The sequence below is a fragment of the Pollicipes pollicipes genome, unplaced genomic scaffold, assembly GCF_011947565.3.
Source record: "Pollicipes pollicipes isolate AB1234 unplaced genomic scaffold, Ppol_2.1 Scaffold_5724;HRSCAF=6776_pilon_pilon_pilon, whole genome shotgun sequence".
NCBI classification, from domain to species: Eukaryota; Metazoa; Arthropoda; class Thecostraca; order Pollicipedomorpha; family Pollicipedidae; genus Pollicipes; species Pollicipes pollicipes.
The window spans coordinates 45,364,323-45,386,566 of record NW_023596746.1 but is presented as its reverse complement, the minus strand read 5'-3'; the positions used below and the strand labels follow the sequence as shown (position 1 = coordinate 45,386,566).

General features: G+C 52.2%; 1 protein-coding gene across 1 annotated transcript in view; it reads right to left on the bottom strand.

Annotated features, from left to right (window-relative positions):
- Positions 1–19,303, bottom strand: part of LOC119102233 (glutamate receptor ionotropic, kainate 2-like) — a 31,680-nt gene extending 12,377 nt beyond the window's left edge. The window contains 7 exon segments of the mRNA XM_037225597.1: positions 2,723–2,875; positions 3,549–3,752; positions 4,130–4,432; positions 6,825–7,012; positions 7,335–7,502; positions 8,976–9,173; positions 19,164–19,303. Of these exon segments, the coding sequence (XP_037081492.1) occupies positions 2,723–2,875; positions 3,549–3,752; positions 4,130–4,432; positions 6,825–7,012; positions 7,335–7,502; positions 8,976–9,096 (1,137 nt within the window). The 5' untranslated portion in view covers positions 9,097–9,173; positions 19,164–19,303.
- Positions 19,304–22,244: the final 2,941 nt, after the last annotated feature.

Here is a 22,244-nt window from a genome sequence, read left to right as displayed (position 1 = left end):
TTGCTCCCCGACATTACGGCCGGGTCATTTGGGCTTTATGACGCAATCGGCTGCTGGAACTGCATGGCGCAGACGCGTAAACCACTACACCATCGGCACCCGCCGCGCAGGTTCAGGCATTTTGATGGTATTTGTTTCACTAGTCGACTCTGCAAGATAATAAATGTCCTCGGGCAAACATGGGATGGCCTTGTGGGTTCTCAATTCATTTTGACTCACTCCACTCAGCGCTAATGAGACCCCTTGTTTCTTTGCGGTACAGGGCCCCCTGAATGCAACACTGCGGACATATTGTTGTTCCCGGTCAAGAACTGAGGGGTCATTCTGTTCCACCACGGTGTGTTTTCCGGCCGTCATTCCGGCGACACGCGGCGGCATCCCCCCACCGATCCGGAGGCCCTTAGAGGGATACATCATATCACATTGATCCATCATATCATCCTGACGCCGGAGGCCTTCTGACCCGCGCACCTGACCCCGGATCGACGCATGAACCGTCATTAACGCAACGACATCCCTGCTCACTGCAATTGGTCAAATAATTGACACATAGCACAGCTAGGCTTAATGGACATGCTGGAAAATGGCTGGAAGCCCACCGTTCGGTGCTGGGGAACCTCACTGACACAAGACCCCTCTATGACAATGTGAGCACTCATAAGTTTTTGTTTCCTTCTATTGTTCGAGGGCCCCGACCAACGCAAGAGACCCTCTGCCATTCCAGCTCCCGTCCCCGCCCCTGTTGAGCAAATCTTCCCCTGACTGATTTGAGGTCCCTTGTTGACACAAAATGCCCTGTAGGGCACTGTGGGTCCCTGAACGGTGGATGAGCCGGACCGATGTAAATCACGGGCCTGGCCTTGTCCCTGCTTGGGAAATTGGGCTCCCAGAGCTCATAATAACACGGAGCTGACTGTTAGTTGTTCGTGATCTCTGGCCGAAATAGACGAATACTCTGTCTCAGGGATCCTTATCGGTGCAAGAGATCATCCTATTGACATTTGAGGTCATGGCCTTATGGGCGGGGGTCCTTAATGTGACCTACAGCCAGCCCTTCGGACCCTTAAACTATCCCATCGGGCCCTTGATATTTGGTCTCGAGAGACCCTTTGGCCCCTCTTCGGGCCCCTCGAACACCGCTCCAACTCGGGGCCACTTTCCGCCACAATACCCCTTTTTGGCACTGTGGCCCCTAACCGATACAGGAGTCCCTCATTGTATCAGGGACCCCGAACATTGCAAATCGCGGACCCCGGTCTCGTTCTGCTTGGGAAACGGGTCTCAAGGGCTCAGACGTACATGGGGCCGACTGTTCGGTGTTTGTGGTCTCTGACCGACTTTGACATCCGCATTGTCCTCTTGGGTTTTTTATGGGCTTGGGCTATGGGCTCTGGGCTCTTGGGTTTTATTTAATTGGGTTCCTCAAACGGTGCAAGAGGACATTTAGATAATATTTCAGGTCACGGCCCTACGGGTCGCGATTCTTTATGTGACCTACAGTCAATCCTCCAGGTCCTTACGCCCTCCAAGCAGGCCTGTGATAGTCGGTTCCGGTGGGCCGCCCGGCCTCTCGTCAGGTCTCATCAGCGCTTTCTTTGGTCGGCTCGAGGCCCTTGTGAGTACAGGGCTCTCTGCTCGGCGCTGTGGGCCCCTGATAGAAACTAGGCCCCGGACCAGTGTAAATCACTGGCGCCGGCTTTGTAGCTGATTGGGAAGTGGGTCCTCAGACTCATACCGACACGGAGCTGACTATGTGGTACTGTGGTACCTGACCAGCATATAGGACCATATCGACTCAGGAGGCCCGCGATCGGCGCAAAGGACCCTCTGACCGTTATTTGAGGGTCCGTCTTTGCAGGTCGGGGCGCCCGAAAATAAGACTCCGACCAGCCCAGCCGGTCGGAGTTCTTAGCCGGTTCTTAGACCCTCCAACCGGGCCCTTGATCGTCGGACGGGGTGGGCCCTCTAGGCTCTTCTGGCCTCCTCGAGCACTGCTTCTGGCCGACTTGGGCCCCTTGAAAACACGGGGCCCATGTTAGGCCCCTGTTAGGCGCTGTGCGGCCCTGAGCAATGTAACTCGTGGCCTCCGCCTTTGTGTCTGTTTGGGAGATGGCCCTTAGGCCCATGCCGCCACGGAGCCGACTGTGCGTTGCTGGTGGCGTCTGACCGAAATATAAGCTCTTATCGACTCAGTGGGCCCCTGATCAGCGTGCAAGGCTCTCTGGCTGTCATTTAAGTGTCCGGCGTCTAAATGAGACCTCTGGCCGGCTTTTAGGACCCTTCGGGCCCTTAAATCAGGCCCCTTATCGTACGTTCTGAGGGGCCCGAAGGGCCCCTCAGAACCTACGATTAAGGGCCTGCATGCGTAGGAACTGCCTGCGCCGATGGCTGCGAGCCTGAATTTCTTGTGCAAATGGTCATGGGCCTTTTCCATCAATATTTCCGTGAGCTACCATTGATGGTGCTAATGCAGCACACTCAGTCACTGGTAGAATTTCCTATGCGAAGACCGGATTTGGAATGCCAAGAATATTCAGAGAAAGGTGTGACCATTGCCTAGGCACCACCATGTTGACAGTGCAGGTAACAGCGACGTTGGCAAACGCGGCAGTGTCGTGTGTCAATGGTTGCACTATTTTGGTTGCATGACCATGGATGGTTGGATGGTTGGATGGTATGATGGCTGGATGTCTGGATGGCTGCACCGTCGCCTGTCACCCACCATTCTCATGTAGTTGATGAGCGAGTCGCCGTGCGCCCACATGAACTCGCCAGCGCAGTCCAGCGGCGTCACCGACAGGTCCAGCGGCGTGCTGAGGTCGCGCACGGCGGCGGCCAACACGTGCACCGCGTCATACAGCAGCGCGTCACTCGTCTGCCGGCGGCCAGCCGTGTAAGTCAGCTCAACCGTGCAGGCATGATCGACTCGATCGCGTAAGCATGGTTAGGCAGTCAAAAAGTGTCCAAAGCAATCATGCATAGGCGTCGCATCAACCTGGCACCCTGGCGTCATGTTCAGCATTCAGCGGAGACAGCTGGACATATTGGCATGTGCGAAGTGTCCTCGTGACTCGCTTATATACGCAGCTGCTGGTACAATCAGCAGCATTCAAATAGGTGAACAAGGCCTGACCTGAGAACAACGGCGTTTTATAAGTACAAATCACCAAGGAATCCTGCACTCTTTAAAATAGGCAGCGAACTACCCAGTCATTAGGATCCACTGAGTTAAGGCTGGGTAATCCTTGGTCCGGCCTTTTCAATCGTCCGTCAATTTGCGAAAGTCCGGCTTGCCTTAAGCCCGCACAAAAGTTTCAAACAATGTAAGATGTCTCTCAAAAGACATTGGGACATCCACCATCTATACGGTGTCCACTGCCTACAACGGATATGGACAACTTGTGCGTTACCACAAATTACGCCTGTAGTAAACGTTGCCTTCGGAGTGATTGCTCTGATTAGGAGGGTCTGAGTTCACATCGCATGGATCGATCCGCACGGATCTGCCCCAGTTGAGTGCGAGCGGGAGAGCTGGCGGCAGCACTCACCTTGAGCGAGCGGGCGTGGATGGTGAGAGGGGAGGCTGCGCTGGATGCTGAAGGGAGCTGGCGTGTTACGCCCTGCTCACGCTGCCTCTCCCTCCACTCTCGCACCGTCATGATGATTTTGGGGTCGGACGGGTCGATCAGACGCAGTCCGGTGATGTTGGCGCCGCTGTAGCTGAAGTCCTTCAGATCCACCGTGTGCAGGTCCTGCAGATGGTGCACATGTGTGCATCACTGACCCGACACTGAAGACCTCCCAGCATCCATCAGACTGGCCTGAAGCTTGAAATATAGTTCACAGAGCGCATGCAAAAACAGGAGATTCTATTTGGCTTTAGGATATATAGATGTTAGGGTGAGTACAAATAAAAAAATTGCTTTGTGTTGTAAGTAACTTGCTTACTCTTGTTTGCCGTATTTTACTCTAGGGTGCCTAGCAGTCATTGTTTTTGGTAGAGGCAAGATCTCACGGTGACGTACGCCCGAGCATCTCAGTAACCAGCCACGAAGTGTCACTTAAGTGTTGCTTGTCAAGGCGCTCCGCTCTACCCTGCGCAAGCCGTCGCCATGTAAGGCTCCCTCACCAGCGACGTGATGAAGAAGCTGTACTCGCTGGTTATCATGCCGATCTGCTGCGCCTGCTTCAGCACGGTGTGCACGTGGCCAGCGCTGCAGTCGAGCACCACGTGGCGCACCTTGGAGTCCATGACGCTCTTGAGCACGTGCCGGTAGTGGCCGTCGGCCGGCAGCTGGCGCACGCTCATCTGGAACTGGTTGTCGAACTGCGGCAGCTTGAGCACCTGCTGCAGCCGGAGCAATGATTCGTTGTCCTCGTAGAGCACGGCAAACACCGGCCAGTGGTTCATCTCCAGGATGTCGGCGTACGCCTGCCGGGTCGAGCCGTCGGTCACGGCGGGTCACAGCAGGTCACAGCCGGTCAGCGCCGGCTCTGGGTCGGCTCCGATCGCTCTCAGCACACAGAGTCACGGTGAGGAGTCGCTGTCACTTCGAGGCCGGTGAAGGGTTTCTCGTGGAGCGCCATGCCTCCGACAAATTGTATTCTCCGTCTGTCAGTTGTGGCACGAGAACCGGCCCTCACCTGACCTCACCTGACCTCTGAGCTGCAGCACAACTGCCTGCTGAGCTATAGGCAGAGGTTTCTATTTCTTTTGGGCCGCATTGTCCCCTCCCTTCCGTGATGGTCCTCGAACCCCAACGAATGGTGCGAGCACCCAAAGGGGCGAATAAACAGGGACCAGTCGTGTATTTTTTGAAAATCTAGCTTTCACCATCCCACGAACGAATTGTTTCCGGGCTTAACTGTGCCTTACACGAAGTTATTGTTTTACAGGTTGTTAGTTTCTAGTTAAGAGCTGTTCATATCACTGTTGACACCGATGCGAGGTCACCAGGAGAAAAGACACCAGGCCAGGCGTGGAATGGAAATCGTGTAAGCGCCAACTTTGCGTGGCTCTGCCGTCGGCACGCTCCAGCTCTTAGGGTCTGTTTAGTGTACCGTTCTTTCTCTCTGCCCGTGTAGCCTGCATGACTAAAATCTGTCCGTTTAGTACTGTACTGATAGGATGTGTTCACCATGTGCGACATTCACTAAGCCTGTCTGTCATACCGTAGAGGATGATTAGACCTCCTAAGTGGCCTGTATGATGTTAACCTGACTGGCTTGTCATATGTCACACAGATCCGCCGCATCTGCCGTGGCTGATGCTGACTAGACTTGTCATTCGTTTCTATTGCCGGCATATGTCACACAGATCGGCCGCATCTGCCGTGGCTGATGCTGACTAGACTTGTCATTCGTTTCTATTGCCGGCGGAGTTAATCCTTCACGTCCGGTTTTCACTGAAGCCCCTGATCATGTGCAGCAGTGACGGGTGCTGTTCGTCAGCTGCGTCAGGGCCCATCCGGACCGGACGCCTCCGTGGGAACTGACGCCGTGTTGACCCGGCCGCCCGCCTGTCGGCTGGCGGCCCGGCCCGTCTGCCAGTCCGTCTCGAGCGCCGCCGCCGCCGCGCTGGCGCCCCGGGCCAGGCCGGCCACCACGCTAGTGCCACTATTTCTGACCGCATCACGCGCGTCTGCTGGAGGTAGCCCGCTGATTCAGAGCGACGCGACTGGCTCAGCCGATCTGACTGCCTGACGCTCAGGCGCCGGCAGCGGCGGCGGCGGCGGCGGCGGCGGCGTGCTCGGAGCAGCCGGGGTAACCTGCTGCTTACTAGACGGTGTGCTTGGAGCAGCCGGGGTAAGCTGCTGCTTACTAGACGGTGTGCTTGGAGCAGCCGGGGTAAGCTGCTGCTTACTAGACGGCGTGCTCGGAGCAGCCGGGGTAGGCCGCTGCTCACTGGACTGCGTGCTCGGAGCAGCAGGGGTAAGCTGCTGCTTACTAGACGGTGCGCTCGGAGCAGTCGGGGTGAGCTGCTGCTCACAAGACGACGAGCGACGAAGCAACAGGTGTTGGCGCGACACAACACAAACACTGGCGCACAGAAGTGGCACGGGTGGAGCGTACGCGCTGACATAACGAAGATGCTCGGTCGGCATTGGTCGTTTGGCGTGATTCACTTAGCCGTCGGAGCCGGCGTCCGGGGGGGGGGGGGGGGTTTGTGATGAGCGTCGGCGTAGGTCTGTCGGTTCGGACCGACGTTCAGAGCCGGCCAGGCCAGTCCAGGACCAGTTCACCTAGGTATGGTCTGGATCACACTGACCACGACTGTGACGAAGTTGACCACAGCCCTAATCACAATGACCTCAAATGGCCGCCTCCGTGGTACACGGAAAAGACGCTGGACTCGTTATCCAGCGGCACTGGGTACGAGTCCCAGAGTGGGCGCATTGCCTGACACGACTGAAATGGAAAGGTCAGATGGCAACTGACCAACGAGGGGTTAACCCAGGCCGGGAGCAGCCGTGCCGCAGCATCGTGTGGCACGTAAAACCCTCCGCATCACTGTCCGGCAAAAGGGTTAAATCGTCCGTTGAGCTGGACGGCACGACTTGGGTGATGGGTTCGGGGTACACGTAACAAGCTATGCTTAGCAGATACTCTGAACCCGAAGTCACCCATGCAAACCAGTCGGAATGAATTTATTTGTAAAAAATTGTAAAAATTAAAAACTGTGAAGGCATTCTACCATGCAGGCAGCCATCTGGTAGTCATCAAGGAAATTGCATGCTGCCCCCCCCCCCCCCTTATTGCCGCACTAGCCGTTCACCCCTCACTGCCGTCCAGTGCGTTGGCGGGTGCACCGTGTGAAGTCTGACCTTGCTGAGAGCGCCCGGGTGCGGATGAAGGTTGATGGAGAAATGCTTCTGCACGCTGGTGTCCCGCATGTGCGTCTGCACGTGTGGAATCGCCTTGGCATCGCAGATGGACTGCACGTGGCCCGAGGCTGGCTCCAGGTCGGGCCCGAAGATGGCCGCCATGCCCACCCTCCGCAGCGCGTCACACACTGCCGGACCGGAAGTGACGTCACACACGCGACGGTCATGACCGTGCCGCGCTCGCCGGTTGGGGAGAAGCTCAGCGCAGAGGCAGCAGTTTCGGTTATGTGGCGATTTGGGCAGAAAATGGGACAGGTGCTACTGATGTCAACTGAAGCAAATTATTTGTTTCTCAATTTGTCGGGGGAACAAGTGTGCGCGTGACAGCAGCGCGGCCGAGTTCCTCTCGCCGCTGCACCTCCGCGACGGGTTACGGTCCCCGCGCGGCCGCGAGTAGGGTCCGCGCGTCTCGTCCGTACGGACGGCGCCGCCGCTGGATGCGCGGGCTACCTCGTCTGGAGGCGGGCAGGCTGTTGGTGGTGCTGAGGCGCTCCACCTGGTACGCGAACGCTATCGACCTCCGGGACGCCTCCGCCTCGGCGTTGACCTTCTCGATGGCCTGGCGGAAGGCCACCTCCCGCAGCGACTCCGTGTTGTTGGCATTGTAAAAGAATCCTCCTGAGGGCGACGGACAGCGGTGATAACAGGCAGTGGCTGACTAGATCGTGGTGTCGCCCATTGAGTGACAATGCGTGGAATGAAAAGGGGCCTTCCAGTTCCCGGAAACCATGCACGCAGCATCGTGGTGCCAGTGATTTATCCTTTGTTCGCCACGCGAGGAGCATTTTTGTCCAGCCAATTCGTATGCATGCACAGAGATGTGACTGTCCGCACATTTTGGGATAGACCAAACCCCCAACAACTTCGGTTCGGGACATGGGGTATGTGAGAGTGCGGAGGACGAAGGGCGTGAACATTTCCCAAACCACTGTTAGCACACCCTAATCTTATCTGTTTAGTGTCTCCCCTGTCCAAGCCTGTAGAGTGCATTAACGAGAATTTCTGCAAAATACGCAGAGCTGAAAATACTATGCATGCATATTCTGTACCTGATTCGTTCTGCAATGTTTGCAGAGTTCACTGCACCAGTATGCCTATCACAACGCGACAAAGCGACAGGTAATACAGGCTTATCAAGCTAGTTTCACGAGAAAGTCAACGGATTCCATAGGTGACGGCATCGCGTGCCAACAATGTCATATATTCGCTTATAAGCGTATGGGCATGTTTGCCACGTGAGCGACCTCCGGCCTGGAAGTCACCCACATCACCCAAAATAGCAGACCACCATTAGCTAATGAAAACGAATGGCGGCACGTTCCGAACGAATGGTGCGCTCAGGGGGCATGGGGCAGACGGCGGGCTCAAGGGTCGACGCCGTTTGGCCAGGGCCAAAGGCGTCGTGCATTCTTTGTTTAAGATGTCCTTGATGCGTCGTTGCTTACTCGTGTATGCGTTGTTGGCATAGGTCGACGGCGCAAGAAAATTGTTTTAACAACGAAGTCTTATAGCAGGCCTGGAGCAATGCCCGAAACATCAAACCCAAGGATTCTAGTTTTTAACTGCAGATCATGTATAGTAGAAGAGAGGTGAGAAACAGAGACGTCGATCTCGATACTAATCTTCATTCTGGACCGGAAGGAGCGCCGCCGCTCTCCCACGGCCACTGACCTATGGTGATCGTCTGGGTGCCGGAGACGGTCCCCGGCACTACACACAGCAGCAGCAGCAGCAGCTGACCTATGGTGATCGTCTGGGTTCCGGAGACGGTCCCCGGCACTACACACAGCAGCAGCAGCAGCAGCAGCAACTGACCTATGGTGATCGTCTGGGTGCCGGAGACGGTCCCCGGTACTACACACAGCAGCAGCAGCAGCAACTGACCTATGGTGATCGTCTGGGTGCCGGAGACGGTCCCCGGCACTACACACAGCAGCAGCAGCAGCAACTGACCTATGGTGATCGTCTGGGTGCCGGAGACGGTCCCCGGCACTACACACAGCAGCAGCAGCAGCAACTGACCTATGGTGATCGTCTGGGTGCCGGAGACGGTCCCCGGCACTACACACAGCAGCAGCGGCAGCAACTGACCTATGGTGATCGTTTGGGTGCCGGAGACGGTCCCCGGCACTACACACAGCAGCAGCAGCAGCAGCGGCAGCGGCGGCAGCGGCAGTGGCGGAGCCGTGCGGACGCCGCGCACCGGCGGCATGTTCACCTCTGACCCGCGGCGCTCGTGACGCCGCTGGCGCCGGCTTCAAAGCGAGCCAACGGCGCCTGCGGGACCACCTGCGGCCGGGCACGAGGCGTCAGCTGAGCACGGACAGCCACTGAGCAGCGTGGCGTGACGTCATCGGCCTCTAGTGACATCACGACGGCCAGCCACGACCAACAGGTGTGCAGCAGGCCAGGGAAAATGGGCTAACGCGCCCGGTCGATAAGGCGCGCCAGTCTTCGCACAACTGGTTCACCGCGGAAACGTTTCAATAGCGTTTCTGCAAGCGCCTCCACCTGTGCCTGTTGTTATTGCAGAGGCGGACCCAGAGTTTCTCGTCGAGTTTGACAGTATGGTGCCCCATCTTTGGAGCAGAGTCATTGCAAGTCTTAACGTGGTCTCGATGTGCTTCATAGTCCCAAGTTCGGCGTATCTGAATACATACCGTCGACTTCAGCACACTTGTTGATGTTTAAATAACTATCCTAGAATCACTGGACAACAACCAGAAAACAAAATGTTCAATTATCTTCGCTTCCCCCTCTGTCTTTTGTGCAACGGCTGTCACCATCTCTGGACTCGTTCGCCACGCGCCACGTCGTCACAGTTGGTCCGTCTCTTACAGAACTCACTCGGGTACGACGCGTCGGGTCATCATTCGTCAGGTACTCTATGGAGCAAACTGAGAGGCAAATCGTCATGTGCAACACAGGCGTTGAATTTTGAAATCCAGCCGAGATTCTTGGACTGGGGATATTTTTGAGTCAGGGATACAATAAAAGGAAAACGAAATTTGAGATCAGGTCTAGTTTTGGCTGCAGACGTGTTCCTCGGACGGTAACGGCAGATACTCTGAGGCAAAGGGGCACCATGTTTACAACCATAACAAACACTATGTTTACATCGTTATTTTCCAACGAAACCATATCATGGACGTCAAACTTTCTCAAAGACTGGACGGCTTCTTCGCTGTCACCCCTCACAATCCTCTCGCAGTGCATGCTTTTATTTTAAAGGGCGATTTTGGGGAAACTCTGTAGCATAACAATAATTCTAACAAGGTGTTACGTAGATTTTGCAAACAGGGCCTATTAATCTGCGAAAGCCATCAGTAGTTAATGGCGATATGCACGCATGCTGTAAGGGATTTTCTAGAAACATTACATGTACAATTTCATAAATCTACGGAACCGCAACCAGTCGACATCAGTGACGCTAGTTTGCACCTATCACTTCCAACCGGCGTGACCGCTGTTCCTGAGAAAGCGGCCAGCCGCAGCTGCGCCCAGTGCGCGCTCAGTCGGCGCTGGCTCTAGCAGCGGGCGGTGACACAACCCAGCCGACCTGTTTGTGGCCGCCCGAGGCGATCGCAGCCGAGCGGCGTCTCATGTCGCAGCGGGCGTGTATTTTCGTCCGCCGCTTGGCACGCCAGCCGCCACTTAGCGAACGGCACCGGGTTCGGCCGCCAACGGTCCCGGGTCAGCCGCTGCCGACCAGCCCGCGACGCGCTGGAGGGTGACCTCGGGCTGGCGGGGTCTTCGATGAAGTGATGGGGTCGCCAGTGGGCGAAACTAAGTCGGTGAGGTCATCGGTGGACGACCTTTTGGGTCGGAGCGGGTACTGCCGGACGACGCTGGGCCGACGGAGTGTCTGGGGAGGACCTCGCAGGTCATATCTGGACAGCGTTGGGTTGGCGAGATCACCACTTGCGATCGCTTTGGTTACTCTGACCCCTGTCTCGCACAGGAGGTCCTGTGCAAGACAATGGATGCGTGAGCAATTCATTTGAGTATATCGGTTTGGATCCTTCATCACCCCAGCGGCAAAACGACAATGTCTGGCTTCCATGGCCTCTTAACCCTGTTTCCACCGAAAGTCTTCAGAGGCTCACTCTCTAAGGTTTTTCGGAACAAATCTTGAACACTTTTGAGCACGGTGCTGAAATTTTGGCGAGCTAAGTTTACATAGTTTTGGCACATGTAAAACAATTGTTTCTCTTCAGAGAGCTTCATCATTTGCGACCCCTTTGTCGGGGTTATATCGGTGGCATTTTACTCAAAGTGACAAAAATACTTATCTCTCGCAGACACTACACGTCAGAAGTTATCTGGACTGTTTTTCTTGTCTTTATACATCAACCATCATTATGATTGTTGTGACACGGTCAGGTCATCCAAGGTCAAACTTGTTCGAATGTTGACCTTTGCATCCAAATTTGATGTTCTTCAGGCCATCCGATTAACAACTTAAAGAGAATGTTCCGCCTTTAAAGATATGGATGCTAACACCATTTATGATAAAATATGCTTACTTATAACTATTGGTATAACTTAAGGTGGGAAAGGCTGCTCTAAACAGCACAATGTCTTTTTTAAATGTGCGATTATTTGATTACGTCATCGTACCTTGCACAACACTGGCTTAGGGCCAGTTGACCGTCGTTATATCTGAACATCATGCGTGCGAGCGTCAGATATGAACGATTAGACAGCTACATTTGTCCTGGCCTTGATTGTCGTATGGCCAATAGAATGGCGGAATTCGAACGACGTTATTATGGCGTCATGGATTCCTGTTTAACCTTAAAATAGCCTTCCCCAAATAGTCTGCAAAACTTCGCGGGCGTGTGCCTCAGAAACAAGAGGGGCTTAGGTCTTCAGAAGAAAAGGGCTGTGAACCGCACCGAAGGATTTTTAAAATGGCTATGTCAGAACAAAAACCCATACAAACGTGGAACATTCCCTTTAATGGCGCATGTGTTACAGCTTCCGAAGACCTTTGCAACGATTGTTTCCAATTTAGGTGATTTGTTATGTTTCTTATACAGCAAGACTGGTTAATACAACAACTGACCTCACCCCCTTTTACTCGACATGACCCGTCACGGGCACATCCGTCGACTTCCACTAGTTCCCACCCGATGTCGTTTTCCAAAAGCTATTAAACGCTCTCTTCGACATTATCGTAGTATGCCGAGTTATTGAAATAACAGGATCAAATAACAGTATCAAGTTCCGATTTGACCGCCATGGCCTAATTTGACCAGTCAAAGGTCACAGTTACCATTTTCGGGTCCAACTGTCGGACGCATTTTGACAAGGGATCACAATTTCATTTTTTTCGTGATTTATCTCGCTTAGCTTTTTTAATCTTAATGGCCTCTGAGGCCCCAGCTCATAGGGCGAATGTTAAAACACTTGCACGGCAAACGGTAGGGCCTCTGGCTCTCTGATTCATTCCTGAAGACCTTCTGGAGACCCAGGGGACGCCTCAATGTTCATGCGATGGCCTCAGGGGTGGCCCGTCCTGGAGCTCAAGGGCTGTGCCGATATACTTTAATCCTTAATTTGCTGGCGTGATATTGGTTGCCGCGCACTTTTTGACCTGCCTATGACTCATTGGCCATTTCGGTGGTCTTGTTGGCCCTCTGGTCGGCTTGGAGAGCTGCTGTTCACAATGAGCGTCAGAATTATTGGCGTCACACCTATTCCGGATCTGCTGATTATTCCTTGCCAGCCGTGTATGTTTGATTTCCTTATGTTGATCAAGTTTGATGTGTTTGTGCTCTCCCTGATTCGCTGTTTTTCGTAGCGCAGACTGATAGAGGGGGGGGGGGGGGGCTTGTTGATGCGACCCATTCTTCCGTTTCCAAACTAAGAAAGATCGTGCTTCACAGAAAGAGCCAGCGTATTTGTCTCAACAACATTGTCTGATCAGTAGTACGTTTGATGGTATCGGGTCGATATTTGACTCCTCTAGGCCAGGTCAGGGGTCAATTAAACAGACGTGTTTTTTGTTCAATTTTGGGCACAATCGGGTGCAGTTTAGGTGCTCTGAGCATATATTTACGATAAAGGGCTCGTTAATGTAGCAGTGTTAGCTTCCGCGCGCGGTCCGCGGAATCATCGGTCGCCGTGTGCCGCCCGCGCTGGCCGTAAATCGCTGTGCGGTGTTCATAAAAAACATTGCCACTCAGAAAAATAAATGCTGGGAACACGTCTTTGGCCTCACAAACGTGCAATGGATCACCTGGAAGATACCGCAAATTTGTGCGCACTTGCACGGTATGCCGGAGAGGCACCCCCAGAAAACTCCACGGGGTCGCCTTACCTCTCCCCCTTGTCAGGGCGAGGGCTAAATGAAATGTTTTACATTTGCACGGGGTCCTTAACTGAAATAACCATATTGAAGATCATTTGGTGCAGTTCACAGCCCTGCCCTTCTTAGAACCTGAACCTCTCGAGTTTTTGGGCCATTGGGCTATAGTTCCGGATCCTATGCATTGGCTCGCCAAGGTGTGCAGACTACTTCGTGTAGACTTTTTCAAGGTCACCCAGGCATTCATGACGCTTTGTCAACATCACCCAAGCCCTGTCATTCTATTGGCCATACAGTGATTAAGGCAAAGATAAATATGACTGTCGAGTCGTTCATAGCTGGTGTTCGTGGTATAATTTCCAGATATAACGACCGTCAGTTCGCTCTCAATAAATGTTGTGCTGGGTACGGTGACGCGATCAAACAATGACGTATCGAGGAGCATATTTACCTTAAAGAGAATTATGCTGTCTGGGGCTTTTCATTTAACCAAGTGAGCCTACTTCATCATATCTCATGTTTGCTTCACTCTCTTCAAATTTGGAGGTTCACTTTAAGATTCGCAGTATGTTGAAATCCCATCTAGGTTACAATACAACATGAAAGGTTCTGTTCGCATGTTCTATCTAAGTACAAAAAAGCATCAATTTTATTCCTTGGTCTGCAAAAACCTTTGTGTGCGACAATGCGGAAAGGCCGCTAAGAAAATTATTAAGCCTCGGACAGGAGCATTTTGCGCGCCAGGCCCATCAATGTTCACTTTCCAGATGAGGGCCCTCGAAAGTTCAAAGTTGCGTCGTATATCCTAGCTAAATTATACATGATAGACAGGATTGGGACGTTTTATGCTACATGGGGCCACATATCAAGAGGTCAAGGTCATCAGACCTAAACCCCACAAGCCCGTTTCAAGTTTTGATAATCGGCCCGAATTACTGTCGGCTTCCTGAACGTCAAAGATCTTACTGTCCTCCAAAACTGTCCGAGGTTGTGGAAAGATTTAAATTCTAAGGCACGACTGGCCAAGGTTTTGATGCCGAAGCATGCGGAAATCTGAAGGTGCCCTTCACGGACCCTGCGATGTTTATTTGAGCCATGAAATGGCCTTGTACTGAGCGCGGACCCCATTGATCAATCACAGAGGCACACCACTGCGTCGAGCCGGAAGTTATGAACGATTTAAACCTGGGGGGATTAAACAGGTTTGAAATCGCTTAATATCTATGGTTTTGGCACCCCAGACATACTAAATACATTGGGAACTTTTTACGGGTGTGTAGTGCCTGTCGTTTAGCGCATTGTCATAAGGTTATGCATATGTGGTCCGCACACGTTTCTTGCATGGTTCTGTAATTCGCACAAGTTTGTGGTATGCTTACATTTTGATTACTTATAAACCTATTTCCATATGATCTCTTATAGTATTTTGTTAGGAAGGGAATTGCGTGCTGCACGCGAAAATGCCTTTAATGTTAATCAAAGTATCGCAAACGGATTGCACGCTTAAGTTTTGATGACCCTGGCGTGGTGTGACCTCAACGGGGGGCGAGTTCCATCGCGCCAAACAGCTCTCAGCATCTGTATTCTCGATAGATACCGCCTTCGTTTGACGCCAGCCTGGCTCTGGTTGCTCCGTACCAGCCGCGTGCTGCAGTACACACGCCGCGGGTGATTCATCGCTAACGCCAGAGACGTCCGGCGCTTCCAGACCACGCCAGAACTGCTGACGTCTTCCGTGGTAGACAGGCCTGATCTGCTCTATACTGTTCAAGGGGGACGGCCTGATTATTGCTGTTGGGATTGGTCCGGGGTGACGACACGCTGGCGCACGTACGGGCCGTTTGTGCTCTGGGATCAGAGGCTCAGAACGCCAGCTGCTGGCCTAGCACTCACAAAATACACCTACCTGCCGCATCAGCACTACACTACCTGCTGGCCCAGCACTCACAAGATACACCTACCTGCCGCATCAGCACTACACTACCTGCTGGCCCAGCACTACCTGCCGCATCAGCACTACACTACCTGCTGGCCCAGCACTACCTGCTGCATCACATGGCAAGTATGCGCTCAAAGTGGCAACCAGGAAGTTCAGGGAGCGTGCCGGGAACGAGGGGCATGCAATCCGCAACACCTCATGCAGTTGTCAGCGCAAAGCGTTATGCCTTTAGCTACGGGCATCTTACGGCGTTATAAGCGGGCTAGGTACGGATCGTTCGATGTGACTTTATCGACTCCTCGTGAACAGGAATGAGTTCCTCCTAATTCTAAGCAGACACCTGTAAAATTCGTGTTCCCCTGCACACACTATTGGATTTTCTCTTGTGGAATGGTATGCTGCTTTTTTACATTGCCGACTGTGGCAGCAACGAGTCAGGGTCTCCGCGCTGTCCAGACATGCTTGTACTTTGGATGTCATGAAACATTTAACCATTGGAACTTGCGCTTGTATAAAAGTTGGTTTAACCTGTCGATAACTAGTCGGCCAACTTGTACATAATCCTCCATACCCTATTTCCTGTTGACTCAATGGCGTCCTAAATCGTCATATGAGAGCATTCAACAACGTGGTCTCTCACCAAGTTAGCATATAATATTTTTAGCACAGCCGGTCATTTGATGGTGGTACCATGGTGGGCACTCGTGACTAGCGTGTGACGGCATGGGTGTCTGAGAGCATTTTTCTGACGTGTAAGGTTGGGCACCTTAAAGCGTATTAAGAACACTTCAATTTGATTGCATGTGAGTAAGCAAGTCTTGTCAGAATAATATGGAATTGCATGCGCCATGTGTTGTTTTGGGAAGTTGCACGTTATGCGCCATAAATGCTGAGTTAGTTCTAGAAACAGGAAAATCAAGAAAGAAGAAGACCAATGAACGCAATATCATTATGGGAATGGCGCCATACGTGCGAGAATACGTGTCAAAATCCAAGTTGAATCTGTCGTGTATTTTCTGCACAATCACCTGACGCAGGTCCGCCCAGCTCTAAGATGCCAATAGAAAAAGCCCAGCCATAGCAACTGGTGTTTAAGAAATAAACGGTTTTATTATCATGCTACTGAGGAATATCGCTCAAAATTTAGACCATTTGGTACCCAGCATAGATAGTTTTCTCTTAAATTAATGAGGTATTAGGTATATGAGGTATATGAGGTATTATAGCTCCACGTGGCTTAGCATTGGATTATGTCCGTAATTAAGTACTCATCATCTTTATATCTCAATTTCGGGTGGATACGATAAAGAAGTGTTATTTTTTCCAACTTTAAAAATTTGATCAAAGTTCAAAATTTAGAACATTTGGTACCCAGAATAGCTAGTTCCTCCTAAATTAATGAGGTGAAGCGTTATGTGGTTTAGCATTGGATAATGTCCGTAATTAAGTACTCATCATCTTTTTATTTCAATTTCGAGTGGATATGATAAAGCAGTGTTATTTAGCGCTCGACGCTTCTTAAAAATGGCATAAAGGCTATAAGAATCCCAGATCAAGCGAGGAAGATGTCTTGCCCAAGATGTTAAAATTGTAATCCAGAACTGCGGTGTCATAGGTAAATGAATGTTCTCGTGGGGGAGGAAGCAGGTCTTGTATGAAATTTTCCCGTTCCGATAGATTCACCCAAATACTACTGAATGCGACTGTGCAAGTTCCGAAGGGGAACCTATGTAGGATGTCCACACGAGGCACAACAAAACGTGTATATAACAGTCGGTTGGCAGCATTTAGGTAATCTATTCCTACGTTTGGAGAAAGAACCTCCTGAGAAGGAATTCAGCAGAATAATCCAAGGATCTAAAAATGGATGGAATTTTGATAGCAGACTGATCAACTCACGTTTGAGGCCTTCGGAAGCTAAGCTCAAGTACGGCAGAATGAATACTTTTTGAGTTTTGGAAAGCTAAAGGGCCTGGACGAAGAAAGAAGCCTAGCATCGAGGAACCTACGAATCAATAAATGGAACCCGTATGTGTGTGTGTGTGTGTGTGTGTGTGTGTGTGTGTGTGTGTGTGTGTGTGTGTGTGTGTGTGTGTGTGTGTGTGTGTGTGTGTGTGTGTGTGTGTGTGTGTGTGTGTGTGTGTGTGTGTGTGTGTGTGTGCTTGTTCTTTTGCCTGATGATGCAGCTGTTGTTCTGTGAAACGCTGTCATAAGATGCATAAGGTGACAGCATATGCTAATATGAGTCACTTCTTAGTGAGCGAGCTATATATACATACATACATACATATATATATATATATATATATATATATATATATATATATATATGTGTGTGTGTGTGTATATATGTACATATATATACATGTAATTACATCTATTTTGTGGGTGCGGACACTGCGCCTACGACCTAGATATTGCAATACAATTTTCTTCGTCTCCCCCAGCCATCAAACGGCACGGCAGGCTTGGGTGCGGTGGTGGTGCGAGCAGCCACCTCACAGCGCGGAGCCAACGGACATACTTTGAGGGGAGCGCGAGGACATGGTCCCGAGCTGTGCGCCATCCAATGGCCGCACAACAATACGCTCAAACTACTTGTTCCAGTAGTTAAAGCGTATTGTTCCCCATCGAAAGCTTTCGTTTCGAGCTTGGTTACCAGGAAACGTTTTGCTCCCCCTGCACAACCATCAGCGTGAGAGGTTGAGACTGAAGCCTTTGGTCACCCTGACAGGCTTATGAGGTTCAGAATCAGAGCTACACAACGGCCAGTCGTATACTGCATTGAGAGCTGCGAAATATGTCGCGCAGGAAGGCCTGCAGGCAAATGCGGCGTGACGAATTCATATTGCACCACGTGTGGCTGGAATAAAGCCAGTCATTGCTTGTTGGAAAGATTACCTCCAGAGCGATGCTTGCTTATGTCCTACAGGCGCATGCCACTGAAGTCTCGGGAACGCACAAAGTGAGCTCATGGCCAACATATCGTTATCTGACTCGAGGCAGATCGGGTTATGACACCACTCGTTAGGCGGTGGCTCGGGTTATTACACCATTCGTTTGGTGGTGGCTCGTGTTATTACACCATTGGTTCTCGCAGTTGTATGTTGTCTGAGGTGGAATACCTTTTGATATGTTATGCTGATGCATAAAGACACGGGTTTCCATTTAGTGGTGTTAGGCTCTTCCAGCTCTTAAATGAGCCACTCTCATTGAAGATTTTGAGTGTCCGAATGCATTTACGAACATCGGTGTCATTACCGACGCAGATATGGCCAATATAAAGGCAGGTTTCGATGCCTCCACGAACTGATGTGCTGTCGCCAATGACGGGACGTCGCCAAACCGTCGGGTAAGCGGGAGGGGTTCGATCTAATTTGAGTACGTCTCCAGTGCCTTGTAAGCATGAGGGGTTCAGTCTAATTTGAGTACGTCTCCAGTGCCTTGTAAGCAGGAGGGGTTCGATCTAATTTGAGTACGTCTCCAGTGCCTTGTACGCAGGAGGGGTTCGATCTAATTTGAGTACGTCTCCAGTGCCTTAAGTCACATTCAGCTTCGGGGTCTGAAGCCTTTCCAGACCAGTCAGCGGTGGTTACATACCAGCGACAGTGCTATTGACTGCGGACGCCACTAATTCAGATGCCACAGCGTTAAAAGTCGAGGCCATTCGTGGGATATTTGTCAACAGACTTCTCGCCAGAATAAGCACTAGCTGAAGAATTGGGTACGGAATCGCAATCGCCGAGCGCTGGCGAGGGATGTTCGGGGTGATGAGCACGTGAGCGTCCACTACCCTCATGAAAGGATGTCACAGTTACTACAACTTGGACTGAATGTAGACTCGTGAAATTTGGTAGTTTAACTGAAGAAAAATCACATACTCCATCAAGCTTCAAACGAATCGTATGATTTCGTTGTTGATCTGCTGTGATGTGTTTGTTGACACGATTTGCTGTTTGGTTGGTCCTTCTGGGCTAGCATGTGTAAATGTATCCGCCATTCAAAGAGCATAGCAGGTAGGGCTCACCGTTGACGCCGGCAGCCCTCCACCGGCAGCCGGCAGACTTCCACCCGTCCACGTCACACGCTCAGCCGGTCCAGGCACTACCGGTTCGTACCGGTCCAGCCACTCGCCGCGTCACCCCGCCGCTCGTGCTCCCTCCACGCGCACAGCCACCCTGAGCGGCCCGTCAACTCCGACCGCGTCGGGTCCGACGCACCGACGCGACGGCCCGCGCCGCCCCAGACGGGAGTAAGCCCGGAGGCGGCGCGCGGCGAAGCGGCTGAGCAGCGCGGAGTGGGTCGGCCGCCGCCCCTGTGCGTCGCAGCCGGGCCGGGTGGAGCATGGAGCACAGGTGAGGAAGACTGGGTAGAGGTCAACAGGAACTACGGCCCGACAATGACGAGAAGTGAATTAAAATCTGCCTGGATTCAGGAAGACTTCAGGTAAAAAAGATACTGTGATGGCAAGTTGTCGAGATGGATGTAAGAATGGTCGCTTGGGCCAGATAGACATGTGGTTTGCGCATAGGACATAGGGAACATAAGTGGAACCCGTGAATTACATTGTGTTGCATCAGCGTCTTTCGGTGTCTACCGGGTGGGTGCAACGGCCGTCCAGTGTCATAAACATCGAGGCATTGTAGATGCGTATGTGTGCATGGCCTTTACATTGACGTGTTCCAAACTACGGTCTGGGGCACATTAGAGCCTGAAATGGGCATCCTCAGGTCGTTCGAACGCACCTAACGTGTGGGGGCACAGCATATCAAGTAGCATCACTTCATTATGTCAGAGCAATCTGAGCGTTTTAACAGCACACTAGTTGTATTGCGGCGGCATGCCACTAAATTGCGTCATAGGAGGGATTTAAAACCAAAATATGTGGAGATATTTAAATGATACACTGCCCATGAGAACTTCGTTGCTGACAGTATATTCGACCTCGTAAAACTGCGCATTTTTACCGCTATCCCGCCCCGATCTCGCCATCCGCAGGACCCATGGTTAAAAGCTGAGACATGAGAATATGGAGATGATCAATTTTTTAAAGCGAGTTAAAAACGCATCTTTACACATCATTTAAATTGTTTACGTGCAATTCACCAACTCCAAAAGACAGCCATGCACTTCGGTTGTTTGCATTATTTTGATTGGCTCAAATTTCAAATATTTTTAATGCGACCTTATGATAATTATTATTTTTCTCTCAGTGCGGCGTTGGGTATGTGATGAGATGCCCTTTGCAACTTCCACTCCATTGTTTGTTGATGCTTCGTCCCAGCCCACCTCGGGTAAAATAAGCTGTCACTGATTAAGAGCAGAAATAAGCTTCTGACTCGATGGGATGACCGACGAATCGACCTACCTGTTAAAGCCGAGCTATTAACTAATCCACCCATCTGTTGCATGCCCTTAGCACACCTGTTTTGTCTTGCCTATTGTCGCTCTCTAATGGCGCTGTTCATGTATCCTTGATGTAGGCCATCAGCCAAACGATGGAACATTGTAAATTCGTGGCAACAAATTATAAAGCATACCTGCTTCAAAGATAACATACTTATATCTACAGGCATGAAAATGATACGGCCGACCTCTTATGGACCAAACACCAACGACAATATCTTAACAGCTTCGCTGCGTCATTTTTGTCCCCATGCACTGCGACAGAAAGGCATGATTTGCCTCCTTGCGTATATGGTTCGATATGCAAGGCACAAAACGTACAATGCCCTTGCCTGAGCCTGCGTTGGGAGGCGCCCAGATGGAGCTCCGTCATGGGCCGTCGGCAGCTGTTGAACTTTCCGACGGCGCCAGCTGGCCGGTGAACCGATCCTGTCACATGACCGTCGCTGGACGACTGCAAAGCTCCAGCGGCCGCCTCCTCCACCGGCAGCTGCTCAGGTGGGGAGGCCTGAACAGAGTGGCCGCCTCCTCCACCGGCAGCTGCTCAGGTGGGGAGACCTGGACAGAGTGGCCGCCCCCTCCACTGGCAGCTGCTCAGGTGGGAAGGCCTGGACAGAGTGGCCGCCTCCTCCACCGGCAGCTGCTCAGGTGGGGAGGCCTGGACAGAGTGGCCGCCTCCTCCACTGGCAGCTGCTCAGGTGGGGAGGCCTGGACAGAGTGGCCGCCCCCTCCACTGGCAGCTGCTCAGGTGGGGAGACTAGGAAACAATGGCTCGCCGCACACCCGCCGTCTTGCTCACGACATCCTTATAAGATCAAGTCCTCAGGACGTATTTGCTTTTATGATGCACCCGGCCGGCCAGACGGGCCACGTATTTTTCACGGTTCAAATGGCGAAGCACATGTGAGACGTGCTGGTTCATCTCTGTGAAGTTTTCGCAATGGTGCACGACCAGGTGGCTGGCACTGGACGTCTCTTTCGCAATGGTGCACGTCCGGGTGGCTGGCGCTGGATGTCTGCGCTACGAATCAGATCACTGGAGCTCTACATCCCGTTACGTTCTTGACAAGACACACCTTGACTTGTTTTGCCAGAGTCGACGCCTCGCCCAGTGCTATGACATCGATCTGTGTAGGCGGGAGCCACTCAGTGCCGCCTCCTTTAGCTGCGTCAGGTGCGACCTTGACCGTGGAGTCGCTGTTCACCGCATTGACTCCGCTTATGTTGAGCATGTTACTAAGGCGATTCTGTTCCGGACTGTTGAGCTCAGTGGGATGGGCTTCACTCTGACGACTGAGTCGAGGAATGTCTCTGTCCCGGCCCACTAGCTCTCGTCTCATGGCACCAAGGAGCTACTGGAGCCGCGAGCAGATTTATTATTCTGTACTCCGAAAGAAATAGGCTGCCCACGAGCCGCCTTCAGCTGCCTTTTACAGCCGCCTTCAGGTCTGCAGACTGCGTGGTAGCTCAACCGCTGTCGCACGGCACTCAGTACAGCGTCTTGGACACGCGTGTCTTGTCTGGTGCAGCCGTGGATGGTCACCGACACGTACAGCTCAAGCGACCTTGTCCGATTAACCCGGCAAGGGAGGGGGGGGGGGGCGGAAGCCGAGAGGGGTACTGCATTCCGCCCGCTGTCCGAAGAGAAGCCGAGTGGGGTACTGCATTCCGCTCGATGTCCGAAGAGAAGCCGAGTGGGGTA